The following is a 26,906-nucleotide window of genomic DNA, read 5'->3' as shown; positions in this document are numbered from 1 at the left end:
AAACAAATGCTAAGAAATAACCTCGAAAACTGATAAAAAGCGGCATTTTCGATATTCTAACGGGATTATCTCAAAAACGTGATGTGATAAAATTTTTTTGACTTCGGATTCGAGCTCAGCACCCAAAAAACGTAGGTATAGAAAAGTATATCTTTGGTGTCTGTAACAAAAACCTTGTTGACCAGTGTTATCTATAAATCAAGAACAGCGGGAACGGAGAACATTCAAATGTGTGGTTTGTCCTTGATCCATATTGCAGAACCAAATTAAATACCTTACTACCTACTTAATTGGAAAAAAAAGGAAATAAATTCCTCCTTTATTTAGTTCTTTTATTTTTCATGTCTTGTAGATAAACGAAAGGAATTACACATTCTAATTTTGTTGTTGTTTCGTTTGTGTAGAGTTAAGAAAATTACTAATTTAACAATAAAATTTTTTAATGGAGTAACTGAAGCTAAAAAATGTTGTAAAGGGCGGAAACAGATCCGATATTCATGATCTTTTCTTACAAACGTCGGTAATTTAAAAATACTCTTATCTCTATGAAAAATTGCTTGACAAATTGCACTGCTTCCGTTTTGCTTTTAATATTTAAATTACTTAAGACTTTAATTTGTGTTTTGTTGGTTTTTTTTTCAAAAAAAAAAATTCCTAAATGATATGAAAATATTTCCTGAGTTGTTTGAAGACATTATTAAAGCGACAGAAGCAATTTTCTAACAAATTGACAAATTTCAAAATCAAGTAGGTATACGGAAATTAAAAGCAGTGTATTTGAGAAACTGGTCCCCAAACTCAGAATATTGAACTTATCTTTCATTTCTTTTAATATTTAGTAGGCAGGGCCGTCTTTAACTATCCTGAGGCCCTTGGGCACACAACAATTTGGGGGCCTTTGGGAAAGTAAAATTAGTACAATGGTTTTTTTTGGACCGTTATTAACGGTACCTACTTGCCATAGAACCGGTTTCTTAACGTAAACGACACAACCGATTTTAATAAAAAATTTTACATAAAAAGGTTTATACTGATATTAAAATTAAGATAACTTAAAAAAAATTATTTTTGGATTTAAAAAAAAAAAAATTTTTTTTAAAGTTACCTATTTAATGAATTTTATGTGTCAATTTTTAAATACGAGAGCAATCCGCAATTCAAATTAAAAAAAAGTTTGGGGGTGCCAACCATTGTACCATGGCGTTTTCCATTGAACCAAAACATTGATGTACCGTCGCACAGTGCGGCGACTAGTGGAAAAAAATCAAAAAAAAAAAATTGCCAAAAATGTGGAGCAAGTATGCCAAATTCAAGGTAATTAGTCTGAGTGAATGAATCAACAGTTAATTTATGATAAAGTTCAATCTTCTGTCGTCAGAGATGCTCAGAAGATCAATAAAAAAAAAATAATGAGAGTAAGATTTTTAGTTAACGGTCAAAAGAGCATTTGTTGAAGAAAAAAAGAAGATATGATATTTTTTTTGCTAGATTCATATTCAGGAGAGAAAATATAATTATTCTAACTGCATTATTTTTTTTTGCATGTAAATTTATATTTTTTTTGAGAGTCCAAATCAAAGCTTCTTTGTGCGTGTTAAGTACTAACTTCGATAAGCTATATATTTTTGGAGGGGTCCGATGGGAAAAAAGTGTTTTTATTTAAAGAAAGTAAACAATTATACCTTTTAAAAAAAGTAAGTTTTTTTTGCAGAAGCCTGCTCTTTCTCTTGCAACAAGTGTTTGTTTACGAGTATTTTTTACATAATGTGTTCCGCTAGGGAGCTTTTTGATGCTTGTTTTTCCAACCCAACAGCCCGATTGCGTGCACGGTTAAAAATTCTGGAGTATTTTTTAATACAGCTCTTGTATTAAAGCAATTTTCAATACAAAAAATAATACATTTTAATACTTCCAAAATATTAAAATTATTTTTAATCTTTTTTGTATTAAATTTTAATATTTAAGTACTAAATTTATTTTTTGTAATACAAAAATTATTAGAAAATAACCTCCGTGGGTTAAATTCTAATCTTGTATTGAATTTTAATACCACTGTATTACATTTTAATATAATTGTATTCAAATTTATTAAAAACTAATATAAAAAGTATTAAATTGTAATACAAGAATAATAAATTTTAATCAAACGACGACAGCCACAGTACACGCTGACACATGTCTGCCTTTAATTTTTATATTTCAATCGCAGTTAACAGGAAATTTTTTTTTGTTTTAATTTATAAAATATAATTTGAAAAAATTATAAATTAAAAATAAACAAATTTTCTTCGTGTTTCTTCGCGGAAAATGGTGAATAATTTTTAAAAAATTAGTGGTGTGCGTGGTTTTTTTGGTTTTTGTGCGTTTTTCGTCGGTAATTAAAATAATTACGGTAGCTGACATTGGTCGCCAAATTGATTTTGGAGACCAATGTCATTTCGGAATATATTACCTTTTTTATGTGTAAACTGTGGACGCCAGCAGCCATTTAAAAAAAAAAATCCATTGTTTGAGACACCTTTTCTAAAAAAATTAAATCAAAAACTGTAAATTTGTACTAATTTGAAGGCGCTTTGTGTTTTTTCGAAGCAAAATGCATGCATTGCAGATGAATTTTGATCGGCAGTAAGATTTTACATGCCACAGTTTGTGAAAAAGATAAAATAATATCACCATTAATATATTATTTAATATTATATATGATATTTATTTTCAGTAATGAATTTAGGAAAAGAATACATATATTATTAATTTTAAATACATTAGGTATTGAAGTGAAATATTTTTGTATTGACTTTTAATAAAATTCTTATTCGAAATTAATATAAAAAGATTAAATTTTAGTATGCAATACTTGAAATTTAATACATTTTGTGTTAAATTCTAATATAAATTGTATTATGTTTTAATACAGCCATATTAAATTTTAATACATTTTGTATTAACTTAAAAATTTTAATATTTGTCATGTATTTAATTTTAATACATTTCTGGTGTAGACCTATATGTAACCCAAAAAATATTAAAAAATACTCCAGAATTTTTAACCGTGTGGTGTTTTGCAGTTAATGAAGTCAAAACTAAATATTAAATATGCAATCAAATTTAGAGCCTGAAAATCAAGAAATCTTACTTGTTTTTTTATTTTTTCCCGAATTCCCATACATACAAGTTCCTGGATTGAATAATGTATACAAAAGTAGGCGTGGCAGGGGGCGAATAGGGTCGACACTATTTTGTATTTTTGAACTCGCCTAGATAATCAAATTACTTCAATTTTATTCAAATTGTGCAAGCCGTTTTCTAGATATAAATATGCACACTCAGGAGTGGGCGTGGCAGGGGGCGTGGAAATTTCGCTAAAGTTTGTAAAACGTGTTGTAATAACATTTAAAAACAATTTTTTTTCCAAACTCAACTTATTTTCAAAAATTTGATTTTTTTCTAACATCTCCATACAATCGACGCACTGTGCGTCGATGAGCCGGAAATAGTTTTTCTTAAACGTTTTCCAACGTCAAAAGTATTGATGTTTTTTGCCGACGAATTGATTCAATTTTCGTCTTTTAATACGAATCTACACATATTTTTACACTGATTTTAACACACACTACAGTTTTGCAAACTTCAAACGAAATTATTATTTAAGAGTGGGTGTCCCCGAATGACGAACTCAGACTTCATGTAAATGAGTTTGTGTGTATTAGTGACCTTTCTTCGCCTTACATCTCTCACGTTCAACGTCATCTCAACTCTTTCCATTTCTAGAGAACCAAAGTCATAAAATTAAAGTCTATTTAGGTAGAAAAAACAAATCAGCATCAAGGAAATAGCAAAAAAAAGGGTTGCAAGCCTTGCAAGTGTATATTGCGGTTTTGCTTTGCGCAACAGACTGCCTGTCTTTCCAAATTTTGTTTTCATAGAAAAAAATATATCCATACAGTTGCTCAGAAGAATACCTAACATGCAACATCATAAATTTATGAAAGAGATAAATAAACCAGTTAAAAAAAAAAAACAAGAATACAAAAAAAAACTCGTTTATCCTATTCCATATACCTACCACGCAACACCAGATACCATACATTGCAAACGTGCGAGAGATCCATTTCCTGTATCCTCTCATTTTCGCGAAAAAAATACAACAACACTTTGCATGCACTTAGCCTGGCGCCAATCCTTTTTTATGGAAAAACCTATGTACAAACAATATGTAGAATGCAGATACCTAAGTTCATCTTATTCTTTATACCACCAAACAACCACTCGACAGAGCGAGTGCGAGAGATCATGTAGAAACAAAATAGAAGATAATAAAGAGAGAGATACAACTAGCGCCAGCGGAATTTGTTTGAACTACAAATTCCAATACATACGCATTCCATGAATTTCTGAGGAAAAAATGGAAAGTAGGCTCTTTTTCAAAAATTAATTGTAAGAAAACTATTATAGCAATTCTTATTTTCTAACTTGATATTGATAGAAAAAATAATGAAAAAAAATAAAAAAAATATAACAAAAAATCTAAAAATTCTGGTTTCATAGTACAGTTTATTGTTTTTGGGACTACTTAAAAAGCGATTGGAGGGTTACAAAATAATATTTTCTAACAAAATATAGTTTTACTCCATAGTCCATAAACTAAGCTTTTAAATAAAATAAAAATCAAAATCATACTTTGAAAAACAAAGAAATTAAACCACTTTTTTTTTTTAAAGTTAAGAAAAAATGACTTTTTAGTATTTTTTTGTTGTTTAAGACCTTAAAACTTAATATAAATTTCTTAAACTAATCAATGTGTTAGAATTTGAGTTGAGTTACTTATTTCTTTTTATTTCGATGAATTTTATCAATAATTGCAGAAGTTATACATGTTCAAACATTGTAACATAAGGAAAAATAGCTTCAGTTTCGATTAATTTTTTTCTATGAAAAATACATTTTTAGTTTTTCAAAATAGTTTTACTCCGTAGTTTGATTCAACCTCAATCCAAAATAGAAATAAAAAAAATAAAAATTTTAGTCTAACTAAGAAACAAACCAATGTCTTTCAGGTCGTTCTAAAAGAACGAAAATTTTATCATGTTTTGTTCTCTCTTAATTACAAGTGCACAAATTTGGAAATTGTGGGGATGAAGATATTTAGCTTTGTTTATTATCTAAATAATAAAATTTATTTCATTCAATTATCTTTAAAAATGTAAAAGTTATTTACCGATTTGTAAACGATAACCCGATTTTTACGTGGTCCACTCAGCCTTAAGGATAAAGATAATGGAAGAGAATTCGTTGTTTTTATTAATAAATAATAAATAATCTTACCTACAGTGGAAAAAAAAGATATTTTTCTTGTTTTTTGAAAATATTATTGTCTTATTTTTTGGAAAATTGAATTTGGCTTTGGTCATTTGGATTTAAAATTTTGTCCGCATACAACGCCACATAATTTGCCCGACAAAAATATTTTGAGAATAAATGAGTGAGAGAAATTTTCGTTCCTTCGGGGCCCCCTTGATAATGGGGGCCCTGGGCACGTGCCCCGTGTGCCCTTATGGTAAAGACGGCATTGTTAGTAGGTACAGAAGAACGGTCACGTAGTGACGTAGTGAGCAATTACAGTGAAATTTAAACCCATAAAATTATGAAAATTATTATAAGATACCTAAACCATAAAAAATGATTTAGTTACATCACTAATCAATTTAATTCAGATGATAATTTAATACATAACATTTATTGATTCTGCATCAGCTACTAAGTACATTGATCAACAATATTTTTTTCGCGCAATATTCTTATATTATATGCATACAAAAGTGATTTATGCAGGGTGATTCAGGAGTAATGCGCCAAAAAGCTAGAGCGTGTAGGTTAGGTCGAGACAAGAAAAACATCGTATGGAAGGGAGGGTCTATTCCCCTTCGTTTAGCGGGGAGGGGCAATTTAAAAAAAAATTGACTTATTTTGGAAAAAAAATTATTCAAAATCAAAGGTTATACTAATAATAACGTGTTACACCTTTTTGTAAAGCCAAAACCCTAGTCTTTTACAAATATTTCAAACAAAACCATTTTATGAAAAATTAATTTTTATAATAAAAATTTTGAAAAAAAAAAATTGGAAAAAAAAATTTCAAAGTAATTTTTTTCAAAATTTCATGTAATTAAGTACTAATTTAGTTTTTTAAATTCGATGCTCTTATTCATTAAACAAAAACAAAAAAAAAATAATTTTTCAAAAACTGTGTCATAAAATGGCTTTCTTTAAAATGTTTATAAAAGACTAGGGTTTTGGCTTTACAAAAAGGTGTTACACGTTATTGTGTTACACCCCCCCCCTCCCATACGATTTTTTTCTTGTCTCGACCTAACCTACACGCTCTAGCTTTTTGGCACATTACTCCTGAATCACCCTGTATAATTGAATATGAATGAAAAAAAGTTTCAAAAAAATTCAAAAATTTTTGAGAAACCCGACCTTTTCTATAAAAGGTTTATTTTGGTCCTAAAGCAAATTTTCCCTCTACGGAATCACTCTTAGTTACCAATTTTCAAGTAGGAAAATCGCTACAGATCGAGATAGAGGCAGACAGTCAAAATTATTGCGAGACCCAATCTTCGCTTTTTGTTATCTCGAGTTCGATTTTTTTACGAATTCTTAAACCGCAAGTAAAAAAATGAGTTTAAATTTAAAAGAAAATTTTTTGGAAAAAAAAACGTTTATTGCAACTGAAAAAAAATGCATCAATAAAAAAAATTGTATAAGGTACACCAGAAAAATATTTTCATTAAAAAAAATAATTATTGCAACTGAAATTGTAAGAAGTTCGACGAATATAAAAAATGAACTATTTATTGCCCACACTTTGCATTGATTTGTTTTTTCTATGGAGAATTTTTTTTATTTGCAATAGGCACAATTTGTTTTAAGGCAAAATATTGTTTTTGTCAATAAAGATGGTGCAATAGTATTTTTTTAATGCGAAACAATATCAAGTTGCAGTAAATATTTGTTTTAAAAAAGATTTTTTACAACCCTGCTTTTTTTTCTTGCTTCCATCAAAAAAATGAAGTTCATCTAAGAACTTGCTTACCTACCTATCCATCTACCAACATTTTCACAGATTTAAGCGACGCATACACACCAGACACCACACTTGTGTGAACACCGGAGCGAACACACAAGTATCTTGTCTATGGGCCGCCTTAAGCACGCAGACATCATGTCGCCAAACGACATCGGCTTAATGTAGGTATAAGCAGATACGCACACTATGCTCATGTTCATATTTCACCAACACTCTGCACCTCATATCATGTATGTCTATATGTCTACACACAATTGAACAATCTGATCGGTGCCCAGTGCCCATGAAATCTCAAAATCAGCCGACACTCTCTTATAAAATATTTTCAATTACATACAGTTTATGTACATATCGTCGGCGTAAACCAAAATTGTTCTTAGTCCTTAAGGAATCCTATGTACTTAGAACAATTTTGCTTTACGCCGACGATATATACCTATTTGAAATATTTCACAGCAGCTGATTGCTTGGAAAGTCAAAGACGAATTGAAATCACGTCTATCTACCCACTTGGTTGCACTCCTTTTTTTTATTTTCGCGGGAGAGTGAGTAAGGTCATAGTAAGAGATCCTTTTTATTGTTCTCTTTTTAAATAAAACAAAAAGCTTTTTTGTCGGCTGAAAAATTCTCTTCTCCTTTTTGATTCCAATTTAAAAAGCTCTTGTCGGCTGAAACGTGTCGGCTGGAAAAAATTTTGATGACAATTTTTTTGTATGGAATGCGATATCTGTATATAATTGTTTGTGGTTATACCATCACGTCTAAGAGATCAAGTTTTTCTATATCTAGATGATTTGTTAGTTTGCACTGAAGATTTTGAAAGTCATTTAAGTATATTGAAAGAAGTAGCATCGTGTCTTAGGCACGTTAATCTTACTATAAACCTAGATAAGAGTAAGTTTTGCATGCGGGAGATAAAGTATCTTGGATACATAGTCGGACATGGGACCTTAAAAACTGATCCAGATAAGATTGAAGCGATGGTAAATTTTCCCATTCCCAAGTCTCAAAGACGATTCTTAGGACTTACTGTATGGTATCGTCGCTTTATCAAAAACTATTCTGATTTAGCAGCACCGTTGTCGGATTGCTTTAAGAAAAAGAAGTTTGAACTCAGTCCTAAAGCTTTAGAAGCTTTTAACAAATTAAGAGAAGCCCTTGTTCTCTTTCAACTGGTAGGGACTTGTTTATACGAACTTGAAACGCGTGAAGGTAAATACATAGGAGTATATCACTCGAAAGATATACGTCAATAACCTGAAAGAAAAAGTAAACAAAAAAAACCACAAGGTCTCAAGTGCAAAAAAGTTAGAACTTTGCCCGGCACGAGACAACAGGGCGTAAGGTACGGCTCCCACGTTAGTTGAAAGATACATCCTTTTCTTCATAGAGGAAGGAATACCTAGAGACGCGACTTCGGTTGGTTTTTCTCTTCCACCCTACAAGCTGCAATGAGAGGAAAAACTCCACAGTGCTTATATGTGGTAGTTTTACCGTGCATTTTAAATGGCACCAACACATTCAACTGTGGAGTTGGGCTCAAAACAATTAAAAACAATTTAAGTGCTCAGTAGAGGAATTAATTCATAAAAAAATAATATAATAAATTCAAAACACGAACCTTTTTTTATATTTCTGTACATATTTATTGAAAGGTGGGTGTCTGGAGTGAGCTATTTGAGCTATTCAAGTTCATGTACAAACCAAAATCATGTTTAAATTCAAAATTTGTGAGGACATCTACTGGTGAAGGAAAGGAAGGTACCTTTCACACGTATTCACAGATAGGAAAACAAGAGAAAAATAAGAGAGATTATCTGAAATTAAATTTGCGGGTGTTTTAGGCAAGGGGGGTACGAGTCGGCTCTCTAGGTATTCCTTCCTCTATGGCTTTTCTTTAAGCAAATTTAGCCGTACTCGCAAATAGATGATCCAAATAAAAAACCATATTGTTTACAAAAATGTAAAGAAGACTGAACTATCATTTCATTTTCAGTCATTTTACTTTTGGTTATAATCCGTTTCGAGGTAGTGTTATTTTTGTATAAACAAAATAGTAACCGTTCATTAAATTTTTTTATACAAATTTGTTCATGCTTGCTCTCTTTAGCGCAATACGGTATATGATAATGCTACGCACCATTTTTTTTACACAGCAATTTTTATATTTTTTTATTCATTATTTTGATATTTTATTGAATTTTGATTTTGAATTTATTTTAGCAAAAAAAATTTGCCGAATCACTTTAGCACTATACAAGAATATTTAAAACTCACTGTAATAGAAAACATACCAATAAGGTATGTTTAGGTAGTATAAGATGTTGCATACAATTTTTTATAAGATGTTGCATACAATTTTTTATAAGTTAATTTTATGAGTGTTAACTTTTATAAACCTTTATTTTAAACTTTTATAAGTGCTAACAAAAGCTAAGAAAAGTTAGATAAAAAAAGCAATAGATAATAATTGATATAAGCTGAGTATCAATTTATTTGAGGTAAGCTCTAATATAGTGCAGTGAAAATACTAGAAAAATTATTAACAAGGTTATTTTTTTATAGGCGGTTTTGTTTAATTATACGGATCGCCTCAATTTCATATCTAGAAAAATTGTCTTGGCAAAAGAATCATATTAGAAGAAAACCATACGGAGTTAAAAGCAAAATTAAGCTAACCCAGAAGGAATCAACTATAGTTCAAGTGGCTAACACGCCCTAATAGCAGTCTATTGTACTAGAGGACTCAAGTTCAATTCCAGAGTGGAACAAAACAATTTTTTTATTAAACTTTTTTATTTAAAGTAATTTCTTTTAATCAAAATAATTAAGCTATTGTTGTTACTATAAAATTCAAAGTTTAAATAGTTAAAGTACTATATTCGAATCAGCAATACGCAAAGTGACGGTAACAAAAGAATTGGTTTTAAAAAGTTATAACATGAACCGGGTATAAAGATACATGTATATTTAGAATAGTGTTTTAAAAGAACCGTTTAAGTATATGTATATTAATATATAGTGAAATAATAACCAAAGGTAAAAAAAGTCCTCACGATAACTTCTGCTGCAGTGATCACTTCATCAGGATATAAAAGGGTGAGTTTGATTAAAAATACATATATTAAAAACTTATATAAAATTATATACTTATATCTTAAAATCATAACGCTATTCTAAAGGGTTTCTGTGGGTAGGGGATTAATGATTAATTAATTAATATAACATAAAACTAAAATAAGAATAAGAATCTAAAATTAAGAATAAATTCGAAGACGTTATAACCGTTAATAACGATTTCTTTGAACCCAATCTAAAAACGTTTGACTGAATTCCATTGAGTATCATAAAATTATTACTCTTGGTTTTCGATAAAATTGCATACTAATAAAATATAATTAAGATTATTGAAATTTTGCATTAATATAGAATAATTTTAATAATGATAAACTAAGAATAAAATGTTGATCATAATGAAATAGAATACTATATATGTTTTTTAAATGAAGAAAAGTTAAAAGAATGAAAATGGAGTAAGTTTTAATATAAAGAGATGAGGGGGACAACATAAGTAGGAGGAAGTACTGAAGATAAGAAGATGCCAATCTTAAGGGTCGTCTAGGCGCGTACGGCGACTATGGAAGGGAGGGTGAGAAAATCTCTCGCGTATCTCGAACATCTAAAGATACATTAGACTGGTATGATATTTATTTTTTTTTTGTAATAAGGTTGAAGATCAAAGAACCACACCCACCGGCGAGCTACAGTAGCGACAAGCATTCCAGCAAAGATCTTCGGTACCCAAATAAACCTGTTACACTATGGGCTACTGAGTGATAAAGATAAGTCCGCGTCCTTAGCCACCTTCATCATCACTAGGTCATTAATGAAGCTCCGCATACTGGCGTATAATGACAAGTCATTGTACAGCCTGGAGAAGAGGACATCCCAACTAACAATTTTGCTTCTATAAAGCTTTATAGAAGCAAAAGAAGCATGTATAAAGCTTTACAGAAGCAAAATTGTTAGTCGGGATCATTCAACTTGTTCTTGAAGAACAACAGCTCACACATCGCCCTCATCAGCGAGACCAATTTGACACAGAAAAATAACATTGACATCGTTGGATTTAACACCTTCCGACAGGACAAAGCTTAGAACCGCAGAGGGACTGCAATTTTTGTAAGGAAAAATATAAGCACCAGTGAAACCATCATCAATGGACTCTTGGCCAGTGAAGCTAATTCCGTAATCTTAAACCTAGGAAGAGATGAGACACTCACCATAATAAGCGTGTACTTCAAATGCAATTCCACAACCAAAAACATCCAGAGCGACTTACAGACCCTCAACGGCATACTCTCGAAAAGCACTTATGGACTCATCGGCGGTGATTTCAATGCTAGACATCACCTTTGGATGGATACAACTATCAACACTGAAGGGAGGGCAATATCCGACTGGTTGGATTTCAACAGTGCCCAACACTCGCTAGTTGTAATTTATCAACCGAAACCAACCTACCCAAGAACACCTTCAACATTAGACTTCTTCTTAGTAACATCAAATTTTGTCCATATTCATCCTGATTTCTGCAACAGTGAAACTATCTTGACGGACCAAGAAGCAGTTCAGCTCAGTACTAAGCTTCATCAGCCCATCAACTAAGTGACCCAACCACGGAACACTTCATCAACTATAGGAGATTGGATATAGACAGGCTGCAGAGAGAGGTTGAACAATCCGTCACTTGCCCACCACACAACAGAAATCTTCAGAATGTTGAAATGGATGCTGCCGTGATTCCCTGGAAACGGCCATAACAAGTGCACTGGACAATCAAAAACAGCCGAAGACATCAAAGGACTACCAGCATCTTCCAGAACACGTGCAAAATTTATACGCACACAGACAGCGGTTAAGGAAACGCCTCCAAAGGATCCACCAGCGGGACTTGAACACATCAAATGCTAACTATCGGACAGTGTGGAGTGAGCTGTAGTGCATCAACATCATGCTCCGTAACTCCATTCAACATTTCAACAACACGCAGTTCCAGAAGAGACTGCAGTCAATAAAGCCCGGACCTGATGCCTTCAAAGATATCAACCGAATTATTGGACAGAAGTTACCAATGCCGGAAGTTATTAACACCAACAATGGAGAAGCAACAACATCTCAGGAAAAAGCAGTTACTTCGAAAGTAACTTCACACCGAACCCTTCCGCAGACCCAGTATTCTTACAGGAAATGAAAGCATCCATCCAAAGGACCTTAGTACGGGTGTTTTCATAAATGTCGGAAATCTGCGTCAGTCCAATCGTCTTTCTGCTTTGCTGAATTAACGAACACACCAATTCTGCAGAATGTTTGCAGGCCTGCGTTGGTACAATTTTCAGCAGTCACTGAGTGTTCATAAACGTCAGAAAAAAAATATAAAAAAATTGCCACAGAATGAGTTTTGTTTAAGCAAAAAAATATTTCTTTTTCAGTTCCCGAAAATATTGTTTTTAATAACACGAAAAATTTGTAAGCCGTGTTACGTTAGGGTGGCTAAAAAAAATACTTTCTTCTAAAAAAAAAAATAATAAAAACACCGAGTAGTTCACATTTAAAACAAATTATCTATGGAAAAAATATTTTAAATTAGGGTGTTCAAAAGTTTTTTTATGCGTTTGAAAAAAAAAAATGATTTTTAGTGCACAGAAAGTTTGTTAAGTGCGTTTTTGCTATAGTAATATTAAATTCATGCCGAATTAATTAAATTGAATTTGGTTGAATTCCAAGCGTAAATGTTAACTATACCATTTTTCTGAGCCCCCTAATTCGAAAATACCTACCCCAATTTTACATTATATTTCATAAACCATGTTTTACAAACTTTCTCTGCAGTTAAAAATAATTTTTGTAATTAATTAAAAAAAAATGTTTGAACCACCCTAATGGAAATTTTTTTTTTTTCGATAATTTGGTCAAAACAATATCCACGTTGGTTTTTTTTTTTTGGAACTCTTCAAGCAACTGTAGAAGATAACATTTTTTAGAGCCATCCTAATACGCAACTCATTATCTCAAAAAACACAATTTCGAAATTTTCTGTGTCATTTAAATTTAAATTTTTCGAAAAATGAAAAAAGAAACATTTTTTGCACCACTCTAATTAATATGTTTGCTTTTCATTTTTTTAACAATATTTAAATTTATTAACAAAAAAAAAATCGAATCAAGAGTCAAATAAATTTCTTCTTGAGTTCTGCAGCAATAAAATTTTGGCTGCGCAATCTGCCCGATGCTGACGACATACTGACGTTTATGAACAGCAGAACTGCAGTTGGACTAAGTTAGTCCGATCGCAGATCTGACTATGAACACGACTAACGCAGGCCTAAGTTAGGCAGACGTTTATGAAAACACCCTACCTAACATCGATGTAGCAACATTCAGTAACAACCGCAAGTGATCCAGTTGACAGCCCAAACCTGAGTACCCCAAAAGAGACTGCCGAAATAATTGGCCTATCCGAACCGAAGAAATCAGCCGGAACGGATGGCATTTCCAACTTCGTCATTAAGAGGCTCCCGCAGACATTTATTAATCTTCTTATTTCTTAACCATTATCCTCAGCAATTGGGGCCCTATTTTGTATTACAAAACGAAAGGCAAAACAACGATACCCAGGGCAACGATAGTCACGACGCACGTAAAGCCATTTAGTACAACGATAATGCATGGTTGAAAATATTGCCAGATAAAAATGAAAAAACAATTTTTTTTTAAGCGTACCAACTTCACGCCAATGAAAAGCTGTCAAAAAATAAGTAGATAAACAAAATCTTCAGTGGCGAAAAAAGTTTTCTTTTACTTTTCTTGAGCTATTTAATATTTTCTATTCAAAAACATAATAAAATTGAAGTTAATAATAATAATAATTTAACTATATGCCTGTAAGACCTAAGGTCTTTTAAATGCAACTGCACGGCACTAGTTAGAAGGAATAGAAAGATAGGAAAGAATTTTTGTTGGTACAGTGAATTGAGAATAAGATGATTATTACCCACAACCTTCAGGTTAGCAGTCAAGTACTACATCCACTGCACCATTGCCACCCGTTATGGACATAATTTCGACTATTTATTTTATGAATTTTAAGAAGAAAATCATCTTTCCGAGAACTTTATCTCTGCCATTGCCAATTGGCCATGAAGATTGAGATCAATTGTTTGTTTTATCGTTTTCTTGTGTTGTGGTGTTTTTAGTAATAAGAAATATGCTTCTTTGTTTTAATATTGGAGTATGTTTATATTTTTGTATGTTCATTGCGATCAGTGGAATTAAAATTGGATTCGAAGTTTGACAATTTTTTTTTTTTTCTAAACACGACAAACGAGAACGAAGGTCAAACGATAGGCAAATGACAGTCGTAAGCATTAACGATTATCGTTGAAATCAAACGGTTATCGTAGTACCTAATTACATTTGAACAAGAACGAAGTAGTTTCAACGATAATCGTTTTACAAAATAGGGCCCCTGCATCAACAACAGCTACTTCGCACAGAAATGGAAAACTGCAAGAATCGTGGCAATTCCTAAGAAAGGTGAGAGGAACATTATATCTAATTACAGGCCAATTTCTCTTCTCAACAACCTAAGTAACATCTTGGAAGAGCTGACACTGAGGAAGCTCAAGAAGTTTTGCAGTGATTTCAACATTATCCCAGACATGCAGTTCGGCTTTCGGGAGAAGCACGCCACACTGCATCCGCGCATGAAGTTCCACCAAGGCATCACCTCGGCTTTAAACAACCATCAATTAACCGTCGCATGCTTTCTGGAGTTCGAGAAAGCATTTGACAGCGTATGGATAGAAGCCCTTATCCATAAACTTCATTAACTAGGCTTTCCTGTAGCACTAATAAAAATCATTTTTTCTTTTCTTTCTTCTAGGAACTTCTTCGTACAAGTGGAGGATAGAAATCAACTTAAACGAGCTCCTGAGGTTCAACCTACACTCTATTTCACTCTATTTATTTATTTATTCATTACTTAAAATTTTGATATAAAAATATAATTAAATACTTAAAGCTAATTTATAATTGGATTTTAAATTCACATCTGTTTATGGAAAGATCAAGTTCAGTACATATTAGTGTTGAAAAATTTTATGCATCTAGAAAATGGTTCGTTGCAACCATAATTACATCTATGTTTAGGATTGGTAAAAAAATGACGAAGACGCAATCTTCTCTCCGGAATATAGATTTCAAAATTATAAATAATTTGTGTGCATTTGATACGGTATGAAAATACATCATGGACAAACAGTACACACTGAACAGTAGTAGGATGTAGTACTTGACACTCTAGGGGTGCTTTCATAATTGCATGGTTGCTTTGTTTACATGCGGTCATTTGCGATCAGACTAATGTCAGAAAAACTATTTGCGCATGTATTTTACTTTGAATTTATGAACACTTTTTCTGATTTGCGTCATTTGGCAAAATTTTTAAGTTTCAATTCAGCCTCTTCTCCAAAACAATCATATCTTCTTTAAGCAGAAAAAACAACTTTTTTTTAACATTTCTCTAAATATTTACAAATTTATTATATCCAAGAAATTCGCGGCTATTTTTGTTATTTTTAATTGAACTTTGAATTTCCAATCAATATTTTGACAAAATTGAGAAATAAAGAAAAGCTGTATCATTTTTACAGCATTTTCCTTCTTTCTTTGAGTTTAAATTCATTGCGCATGGGAATTTTTTCATTTGCACATTTGCGCTGCAAATATTTGCGTTTTACATTTATGAACACCTGACATTTGTCATTTGCATTAATGAAAGCTTTGCATTGGTCAGACTTGCGCAACCATGCATTTATGAAAGCACCCTAGGTCTGTCCTGAAAAAATCCAACCACGCCTTCCATCGCCTATAATAGCTTTCCGGTATGGTATACCATCTCCATGACAGCCATGAAAGAACTTCAAATTTTCGAGAGGAAAATCCTGAGGATCTGCACGTGACTTTACTTTGATCGACAGCGACAAAAATACTACAGCAACGAGCAACTCTACGAGGAAGCAAACATCATCACGTTGGACAAGTATCTGCTGCAATCTATAAGAAACTTGTAGGAAGCATCGCCAACCATCCCAATCAGCTGATGAGAACAATGAGATCCCAACCACTACATCCCGATACCTTAGTGCTTTGGGTATTCTGGATGAGCATATAATCCCAACCGACAACGAGGAAGTAGTTTACTTTTAAGCCGATACGCAGTCGGCCTAATAACGCGGCTAAATGCCATACCACCCAACCCACCATCATCAATACCACAACTGGACAACCGAGACGGAACACCCCGAGGATAACCTAGTCAGCAGACTTGTAAAATTAAGCCTATTCATGTACTATATTTATTTATATTTTATCTTTTATCCATTGTATAATGTTAGGCCCCATATGTGCCAACAAATTTTATATCAATCAATGCATGTATCTTATCAGAAATAAGTTAAGCTTAAGTCAATTGTATATATGTAGTATGTTTAATAAAACAAAAATCTTATCTTATCACAATCGTATTTTGAACAATGTTCACAATAGAGACAAATTTATCAATTGACAACCGTAATACCTAAATATCAATTGATAAATTTATCGTTTATCTATCAATTAATATTTGACAACCGTAATAGGGGCCTTACTTTGAACACCATAACATACTTAATAAGTAACCATCAACTTAACATATACAAGGTGATTCAGAAGTAATGTGCCAAGAAGCTAGAGCGTGTATGTTGGCTCAAGACAAGAAAAAAATCGCAATTAAAAAAAAATTTACTTAATTTGGAAAACAAATTATTAAAAATCAACGGTTACACCTAAAATAATGTACTATACCTTTTTGTAAAGCCAAAACGGTAGTCTTTTAGACAAAATATAAACAAAACCATTTTATGGCACAGTTTTTGAAAAATTAATTTTTAAAATCAAAATTTTGAAATAAAAAAAATTTAAACAAATTTTTTTCAAAATTGTATGTTATTAAGCACTAATTTAGTTTATCGGTGAAATAATTATGCCGACGACTGTATAGTTCTTTAAATACCTTCTTTTACGTACAATTCTTAAAAAAAGTAAATTTCCCATCATTTTACATCGACAAAAAATCAAAAATTGGAAAATATATGGCAGGTTCTACCTCATTTTCAGCATGTGAAAACAAAATTTCAAACGCAAAAATCTTTCTTATTTGACCTAATCCAGAAAAACTAAGTAAGCCATCGTGTTCAGCATATTCGAATTAGTAGATATTAGATGATTAGAGCCCTCTGTCGGTTTTTTGAACTATCAAAGTGTAATTGTATGTCTAAATTTATGGCATCAATTAAATTAAAGTAAACCTTCAAATATCACAATAATTTTTTTTTTCTTCCATCATAATTTGTTTTTAGTAGATTTGTGTGTTCTAATATTGCACACTATAGTAAACCATTTTTGGGCGATTGTTGAAAATTTTGAAACACAAATTTGCTCGAATCAACGACTCAATAGTTTCTGCGTGTAAAAATCGTTCGCATAAGCCCATGTGATTTATTTTGAAACCAAACAGTCGCAAAACTAAAAAGCACAAGTAGCTACGCGACTAGCATAAGTTTGAAAACTGTTTCTTCGTATGGTTTTTTTTTATAAATGTGTTGCTATTTTATTGTTTATTCAAGTACAAATTAGAAAGCATGAAAACGTTTAAATATTTAAGCTTATTGACGGTCAGTGGCGCGTAACTTTTCTTCAACTGCTTCCCTCGATGCTTCTGATAAATCAGTTGCTTGAATATATTTTTGTACTCCGACAAGCGACTTTTTCAATGCATCAAAAGAACTAGAATACAACATCTTCTTCTTTACCTATTGGAAAAGAAAATGAGTATAAGGTTTGAAATATGTAATTTAGATATAATTTACTTTTGCAGTATCGGGACACCATGACATCAGGAATAGTTTTTGTTTCTTTGAACTTTCTGATGTACCTTGACACTGATGCATGTATTCAAAATCAAATAGCCCATATCTAAATAAAAGAAACAAACAAAAAAAAAGTTGATCTCCACTTGACCAAATGAAATTTTACTATTTTACCGGCACTCCCCAGGTCCACATTTCTGGATATCTTCCAAAAATTGATCGTATTCAGCATTACGGTCCCCGACTGTTTCTACATCAATTTGCTTCTCATCGCGAATGAAAAAAATTACATAACGATGTTTCTTATCCTTTTTTATTTCTTCATAGGTTGTTTTACAAACATCGGAAACTGTTACACCAGAAGCCTGTATTATGGATATAAAAAATCAAATTTCATTACTTGCAATAAAAAAAAAACGATTATTTTATATATTATATTATAGATTACTAGCTGACCCGGCGGAATTTTTCTAGTATTATTTCCAATTTTTGATTCTGTAGTGTGTAAACCTTTTCGAATACCAACAGAAATCGGATCTCAACAACAAATCTAATACATAAAATTATCTTGTCGCGATGTTTCTTATCAAACTCCACCAAAACGGCTGAACAAATTTCTATGAAATTTTTTGTGCATATCGGGTTGGTCTGAGAATAGGCAAGCACCTATTTTTCATACCCATAATTGGTTAGGGTGTCCCAAAAAAACAGAAGGTTTGAGAATCGACAAACTTCTAATTTCTAATAGATCGTTAGGGTGGTCCAAACAAATTTTTGTTTAATTTGTTTTGAAAGATTTTTATGAAATTTTACGGGTTGGGGTCAAAATTCTGCCGGGGTCACAATTCTTTTATCAAAATTCTGCTTTTCAAAACTCTGCTTTCAAAATTCTGCTTTTTAAAATTCTGTTTTTCAAAATTCTACTTTTCATAATTCTGTTTTACAAAATTCTGAAAAAAATTAAGAAATGGTTTGGAAAATGTTAAAAAAAAGCGCGCGCTTTTTAACATTTTTAAACCCTTTCTTAATTTTTTTCAGAATTTTGTAAATTCATCATCTCGCAAAATCTGCTGCTTATTTGAGATAACTTACTTACGAATAGGTACTGTCAATTTTGGTAATATTAATTTTTTTTTATAAATCAATAAATTTAAAAATATTCAGTCTTATTTATTAGATTTTTGTCTACTTATACACTGCATAACAATAAAAATAATAATCACATCACATTATTCGCGGTTAAGACAATCTACTCTTGTGTATAAATTTGACAGCTATAAGACAACAATAAGCAAGGTTTTTGATCACATTTTCCAAATTTAAACAGTTGTATAAGGTTATACAACGTTTATAAATACAGGGGATTCTCTTTAATGATCTTCTATCTTAAATATCTTCGAAAAATGATAATTGAAAAATTTTTAATTAATCAAATAAAAATTAGTATTCAAAAAATTGAATAGGAAAAGGAATATTCTTCATCGTTTCTAATTAGTTTTCAACGGTATATAGATGCCAATTATAAAAAAGTTAGTCTTCTAGGCATTTAGGAAAGTACCAAACTTAAATTACATTAATGAGGTGTATTTTTGTTAACCGCATGTGCTATGAAAAAAAAAAAGAATTAGCAGAATTTTTTTTCTTAAAAAAAAATGCTGGCAGAATATTGAAAAGCAGAGTTTTAAAAGACAGAATATAAAACAGGCAGAGTTTTGAAAAACAGAATTTTCTTAAAAAGCGCAGAATTTTGACCCGCTCCCATTTATATAATTTCGAAAGAAAACCAAAACATATAAAAAAAAGATCCAATAATAAAAAAAACTTAATTTTTCAACAAAAAATTGCGATTAAAAAAATGTTAAAGATTTTTTCCAAAAATTAAAAAAAAATTATGCTGGACCACCCTTATCATTTACGTGTATAAAAAATCGATATTGGGCGATTCTCAGACCAACCAATATGCGTACAAAATTTCATAAAAATCGGTCTAGCCATTTCGGAATAGATTTGTAACAAACACTGCGACACGAACATTTTATATATTAGATGCAGTGTTATAAAGTTAATAGTGACAGATAATTCTAAATTAAAAATATTTATTAACGAGCCCATTAGCTTTGATAGGTCTTTATTCCTTGTAAGGATCTATAGCGAAAATTTTTTATGTAATGATGCCATTCAAAAGAAACATTCGTTTAAACAAAATAAAGAAAAAATTTAAAGCAGCGGTTTCTTTGTATTTCTTTTAAATAACTTGATTTAAAATAAAATGCACGTATCGCTTTTGCAGTTCAAAGCACTTTTATCTTAGTTTACTTGTAGATTTTAAGAGTTGGTTCTATATAAATTTGAAAAAAAAATTGATATTGGGGAAGAGCCGACAATTACTGAAAAATTTTGTTAAATGAAAAAAAAAAATTTGTACGACTTTTTTTGAAAAAAAAAAAAAAAAAAATGAAAATGTAGTTTTATTTCAATTTCTTTGAATATTACGTCTGCAAAGTTTAATCAAAATCGTTTGAGCCGTTTTCGAGATATAAAAAAAGCAAAAAAAAAAAAAACAACTTTCAGAATTCCATAAAAATCATCTGTATGAAATTTGAAGAAAATCCGTCCACCCGTTTAGGCTTTATAAATGTGTACAAATGCACGCACACACGGACGAACGGAATTGCGATACACACTTTTTCGAAGTTCTCCATCATCGTAATGTTGGTTTTGATTAAAACCTCAATTTTTTTTCGACACAAAACTAATACTTGCCTTATAGAGCAAGTAAAAAAATAAAAACGTAGTTTCTAGAAACTAATACTAGCTACAAATTCTGACTAAAAGTTTTACAGACAGACTCTCAATACACAAAATATGCATTCTTGAAACGTGTTCAAACATCGAAAAAACTGTTGTTTTGAATTCTATGCCCTAAAAGGGCATATGCTTTCAAAATAAAATTGCTCAAAGTGTATGTACAGTAGCGAGCAAAAAAAATGCAAACGAAAAAGGTTAAAAGAGTTTTACATGATAACTAAGCCATTTTACATCCTTATGCTACCAAATTTGGCACACAATATTGAAAATGTTTTATTTTCACGAAACAGAGTAGATTTGTGGAATATCTTACTTCAAAACAATTATTTGGTCAAAAGTCTGCCTAAATATGCGTTTTTAGCCGAGCAAAAAAAATGCAAATGTGTAAAAAACAATAAAGTATAATGATTTATTCATATTTTTTGTTTATGTTTTTGGTTTTTTAGGTTCATATTTTATTAATATTTTGTTGGGAACCCTTTATTTGAAACAAAGGCGCGGATTTTTTTGGTATTGAGTCTATTAAAGACTATCATAAATTTTATGGTATTTGTTCACATTCTGATCAAATTTGCTCCATCAGAACTTTGCATTTTGAATGCTTTCGCTTTCTAATCACCCGATCTACAAGATAATACAAATTTTCTGTGGTATTGGGGTCTGAAGATCGCGTTAGACACTTCAGAACAGCGAAATTGGTCATTTTCAAAAAGCTTTTTTCTAACCGGCTGGTGTTTTTGGGGTCATTATCTTGTGTAAACAAGCTATTTTTGAGGCCAAACTTTGCGCAAGACGACCGGAAAAGAAAACCTTACAAAATTTCAATTAATAGCAGAAAGCGGTTTGATTTCGCGAAGTGCCATATGCATTGGACAAGTGAAAAAGTGAGGTATGATTTTTTTGAGCAATGAGAGCAAGTTCAACTTGTTCTTGTCAGATGGCTTTCACTGTCTGTGAAGGCCTCTAGGATATCGATATAACCCTATTTATCAAGTTCCTGCTATTAAACACGGAGGAGGTGTGGGGTAAGTATAAAATACTCATGAAAAGAAATTAATAGTAAGTTTTTGTTTAGGGTTTGTTTTCTCGAGAAGTGTGTCACTTGTGCCAAATGAAAAGAATAAATCGGATGAATGCAAAAATGTGCAAGGACATTGTGGAAACCCATATGTTCCACATTTTTAGTCCAATATCCCCGAAAACAGCTTGTTTACACAAGATAATGACCCCAAAAACACCAGCCGGTTAGAAAAAAGCTTTTTGAAAATGACCAATTTCGCTGTTCTGAAGTGTCTAACGCGATCTTCAGACCCCAATACCACAGAAAATTTGTATTATCTTGTAGATCGGGTGATTAGAAAGCGAAAGCATTCAAAATGCAAAGTTCTGATGGAGCAAATTTGATCAGAATGTGAACAAATACCATAAAATTTATGATAGTCTTTAATAGACTCAATACCAAAAAAATCCGCGCCTTTGTTTCAAATAAAGGGTTCCCAACAAAATATTAATAAAATATGAACCTAAAAAACCAAAAACATAAACAAAAAATATGAATAAATCATTATACTTTATTGTTTTTTACACATTTGCATTTTTTTTGCTCGGCTAAAAACGCATATTTAGGCAGACTTTTGACCAAATAATTGTTTTGAAGTAAGATATTCCACAAATCGACTCTGTTTCGTGAAAATAAAACATTTTCAATATTGTGTGCCAAATTTGGTAGCATAACGATGTAAAATGACTTAGTTATCATGTAAAACTCTTTTCACCTTTTTCGTTTGCATTTTTTTTGCTCGCTACTGTATGTTACTACTTTTAAAACAGGTTTAGTTTCTATAACCAGCACATACGATTTCAAAGATACATAATTAGGAATTTAAGAAATGACCAATTAATGTCAAAAATTACGTTTTTCTTGGCTATGCGAAGATTCTTGAAAAAAATGTGGACTCATCTTTAAGATAATGTTTTTATTTAAAGAAAGGTTTTTATTATTTTTTTTTCGTCCGATTCATAGTTTATAAAATAAACACATTTCAAAAGTTTTCTCATTTCAAATTGTCCCAATGATTGCTTTTTTCTCTTAAAGTCTAGTACGCTGCTGATGCGAAACTTTTATTTTATTATTTATGTTTTGCAATTTGAGAATATTTTTTCGTTGAGATTTCGCAAGCAATTCGTTGTCCTGGTGGAGACCGACGAAAACATTTCTTTTTTTTTCATGAGCAGCGTATAAGGCTTAAGAGGGTAATGTGATCACACAATAATTAAGATCACATCACGCACTGATTGATTTTTTTCTTAGACATATCCTCTTTGTAATTTGTAACCTTTGATTTTTAATATTTTTTCCAAATGAAGCCAATTTTTTTTTTAAATCGCAAATCCTGGCTAAATGGGGTAGAATAAACGTCCCCTCCCATTCGATTTTTTTCTTGTTGACATCGATAGTTAGTAACTGAATGATTTGAACTATAGAATAGTTCATTCATTCATTTATTCATTCGAATAAAAACTATCGAACAAAACTATCGAATAAACTATCGGATACAAACTATCGAATAAACTATCAATTAAAAAAAAACGATTTGAATGAGAAAACTATCGTATAAAAAAACTATTTGAATGAAAAAACTATTGTTTAAGAAAACTATTCGAATGAATAAAGTGTCGAATAAAAAAAAATATTCGAATGAAAAAACTATCTTATAAGAAATTATCGAATGAAAAAACTATTCGAATGAAAATAGTAAATAAATGAATGAATGATTTAAAACTATCGAATGAATGAATATTTTACAACTATCGATAGTTTGATAGTTTTTATTCGATAGTTCCCATCACTACTTACGGTGACTACCATGAAGCTAAGAACTATGCGATCGTGAAACTTGTTTTCGCAGAAGGGCCTCCCATGGTCGACAGCTACTATTTAACCCCCCAACGAAGGAGTGTTCCCACCAAGGCACTCCCAACAATTGACGCTAGCGGATGAATTCACTTATAGAATCAATGGTAGCTTCACTAGTTCCAGTTAGGCCGAACTACTTGGTTAACCCCTTATATGAGCAACTCCGACATATTCAGAGCACAGGTCTATAAGGAGCAAATCACATCTAGGCAGAATAACATCAAGGTGAGCCTAGCGACACACACCAACATCTAAGAGCATTCCATTAAGCGTGCATGCAATTCCTTGGGTTAGGCGACTGGAGATCACCGGCGTAGTAAAAGACGATCAAATTACACAAATAGGAGCATGCCAGTGTCGACAAAAATGCGATAACGTTTCGCTAAATTTTCGGAAAATTTCGAGCATTATGGAAAAGCTTGCTAATACGAGCGGCACTACCCCGCCAAGCAGTACCGATTCTACGCACAGTATTGATCCTGGACCGATTAGCAATAATCGGGTCAAAGCTATACGGATTTCGGGGGCTAGCAAAGCGATGCACGAGGTGAGAAGAAAATTAAGAGTCACGAGTTGGAACGTGGGTAGTATGAACGGCCGAGGCTGTGAATTAGAAGAGATGATGAAGAGGAGGCGAGTGGACATCTTGTGGTCCAAGAAACCAAGTGGCGAAATACTGGACACAGAGCCCGTTTCTTAGACTTCAAGACAAAACAATACATGATGTTCTACTACGGAACAGAGCAAGGTAGAAACGGAATCAGTGTCATTCTTGCTTCTTAAAAGCTAGGAAGATTCAGTTTAACACCTTTACTCCCCGTGAGGACCGGAAGAACCTACTGCTCTTGAAGGGACTGCATTTCACACTGGCACCCATAGAATTGGAAGATGAACTGAGGATTGAGGGTCTCCCAGTAATAAAAGTCACGGAGTTTAAATCAAAGAAGGCGCAGGCAAAGCAGTACAATAACTTTGTTGTCGAACTCAACAAGAACTGTGACATCGCTGAAGTCTTCTCCAAGACCCTGATAATGAACCACAAGGTTTATTGGGAGCGGTTAAGGTCGAACGACATCGTGCAGTGCCGCAACTGCCAACGCTTTGGCCACACTGCCACCAACTGCGGGCGCCAGTACGTGTGCGTCAAATGCAAGGAGGAACACGAACCAGGCCAGTGCAAAAGGAAAGAGAACACCGGATTGGACGTTTGGTGCGCCAATTGCCAAAAGGAAGGACATCCAGCCAGCTTTAAGGGATGCCCAACACTAAAGGCTAAGCTCACAGAGAGAAACACCATGAAAGCAGAGAAAAAGGCTCAGCAAGAGTTTGCTGCTAAATCAGCCTGTGCGATGACCCGCCCAGCAATCAGTTATGCAGCAATGGCCCAAAAAGCACGAGGAGTTAAAGCTACCGCAGCAACAACAACACCAAAACCAACAAGCACCAAGAGCCATATCCAGCAGCAGCCACAACAACAGCAAGCAAGGACCCCAGCTAAAACTATCCCTGTCAAGGCAGGGCCAACGAAGACAACAAGATCAGGGTCAACCTCAACACCTCCATCGATGAACCTCAACAACGAAGTAGAGCGCCTCTTCGGGGATAATCTCCTCACAGTGATGCAGAAAGCCCGGAGTGCCGTTCCACCCAATTATCGGCAACTAAGTGAGGGAGATAAGTCCGCGGCCTTAGCCACCTTCATATTTACCTTATGCCATTAAAGAAGCTCCGCATACTGACGTACAATGTCAATTCATTGTACAGCCTGGAAGAGAGGACATCATTTCATTTGTTCATGAAGAACAACAATCCAGACATCGCCCTCATCAGCGAAACCAACGTGACAAGGAAGAACAACATCGATATCCGGGGATACAACACATATCGGCAGGATAAAACGGAGAACCGCAGAGGGACCGCAATATTTGTTAAGAAGAATCTAAGCACCAGTGAAACCATCATCACAGGACTCCTCACCAGTGAAGCCACAGCTATCAACTTAAACACAGGGAGAGATGAATCATTGACGATTATCAGCGTTTACTTCAAGTGCAGTTCCAACGCCAGAGGCATCCATAAAGATCTGCAAACCCTCAATGGCATCCTCTCAAGAAGCACTTATGGACTCATCGGCGGTGATTTTAACGCTAGACATCAACTCTGGATGGATACGACTGTTAGCGCTGGAGGCAAAGCGATAGCCGACTGGCTAGATATCAACAGTTCTCAACACTCCCTAGTTCCAGTTTCCCAACCGAAACCAACCTACCCGAGAACACCATCAACCCTGGACTTTTTCCTTTCAACTTCAAATCTCATTCATATAGAACCAGACTTCAGCAACTTCACCTGTTCAACAGTACCCAGCGACTCGGATCATGAAGCAGTACAGCTAATAATCAAGCTTCACCATCCCATTTACGTTATAGAACAACCAGTAGCACACTTCATTAACTACAGACGTCTAGATGTATACAGGCTGCACAGGGATGTCGAACAAACCGTGACACTGCCTCCACAAAACAGGAACTTGGAGAATACTGAAATTGATGCTGCTATTGACTCCCTGGAAATAGCAATCACGAGAGCACTGGACAGTCAAAAGCAACCGAAGACATCAAAAGACCGCTATCAACATCTTCCTGAACACGTGCAAAACCTGTACGCACATAGACAACGGTTAAGGAAGCGTCTACAAAGGATTCACCAGCGGGAACTGAACACATCAGAAGAGACTACAGTCAATCAAACCCGGACCTGATGCCTTCAAGAACATCAACCGAATCGTCGGTCAGAAGTCACCAATCCCGGAAGTCATAAATACCAACAATGGAGAAGCAACGACATCGCAGGAAAAAGCAGAAGCATTTGCAGTCCACTTCGAAAGTAACTTCACACCGAACCCTTCCGTAGTCCCGGTCTTCTTAGAGGAAGTCGAAGCATCCATCCAAAGGACCTTATTACCTAACAACGATAAAGCAACATTCAGCGACTCCAATCCTGCAAGTGAACCAACTGACAGCCCAAACTTGAGTACCCCAGAAGAGATTGCCGAAATAATTAACCTATCCAAACCGAAAAAATCAGCTGGACCGGATGGTATCTCCAACTTCATCATAAAGAG

At 33.0% G+C, this 26,906-nt stretch overlaps 1 protein-coding gene and 1 long non-coding RNA gene across 5 annotated transcripts in view; one reads left to right on the top strand and one right to left on the bottom strand.

Annotated features, from left to right (window-relative positions):
• The window catches only part of LOC129921215 (uncharacterized), a 64,452-nt gene extending 49,287 nt beyond the window's left edge, over window positions 1-15,165 (top strand). For both annotated transcript variants that reach the window (XR_008773479.1, XR_008773478.1), the window contains exon 3: window positions 15,033-15,165. This is a non-coding gene — a long non-coding RNA (uncharacterized LOC129921215). The remainder of the gene's footprint in view (window positions 1-15,032) is intronic.
• Window positions 15,166-17,767: 2,602 nt separating this feature from the next.
• Window positions 17,768-26,906, bottom strand: part of LOC129921211 (cofilin/actin-depolymerizing factor homolog) — a 362,755-nt gene continuing 353,616 nt past the window's right edge. For all 3 annotated transcript variants that reach the window (XM_056002948.1, XM_056002950.1, XM_056002949.1), the window contains 3 exons: window positions 18,232-18,422; window positions 18,058-18,163; window positions 17,768-18,000 (listed from right to left, as the gene is read on the bottom strand). In XM_056002948.1, the coding sequence (XP_055858923.1) occupies window positions 17,854-18,000; window positions 18,058-18,163; window positions 18,232-18,422 (444 nt within the window). In that variant the 3' untranslated portion in view covers window positions 17,768-17,853. The remainder of the gene's footprint in view (window positions 18,001-18,057; window positions 18,164-18,231; window positions 18,423-26,906) is intronic.

This window comes from Episyrphus balteatus, chromosome 1, assembly GCF_945859705.1.
Source record: "Episyrphus balteatus chromosome 1, idEpiBalt1.1, whole genome shotgun sequence".
Lineage (NCBI taxonomy): Eukaryota > Metazoa > Arthropoda > Insecta > Diptera > Syrphidae > Episyrphus > Episyrphus balteatus.
Note: the sequence above shows the minus strand (reverse complement) of the source record. Positions and strands in the feature narration are given on the sequence as shown.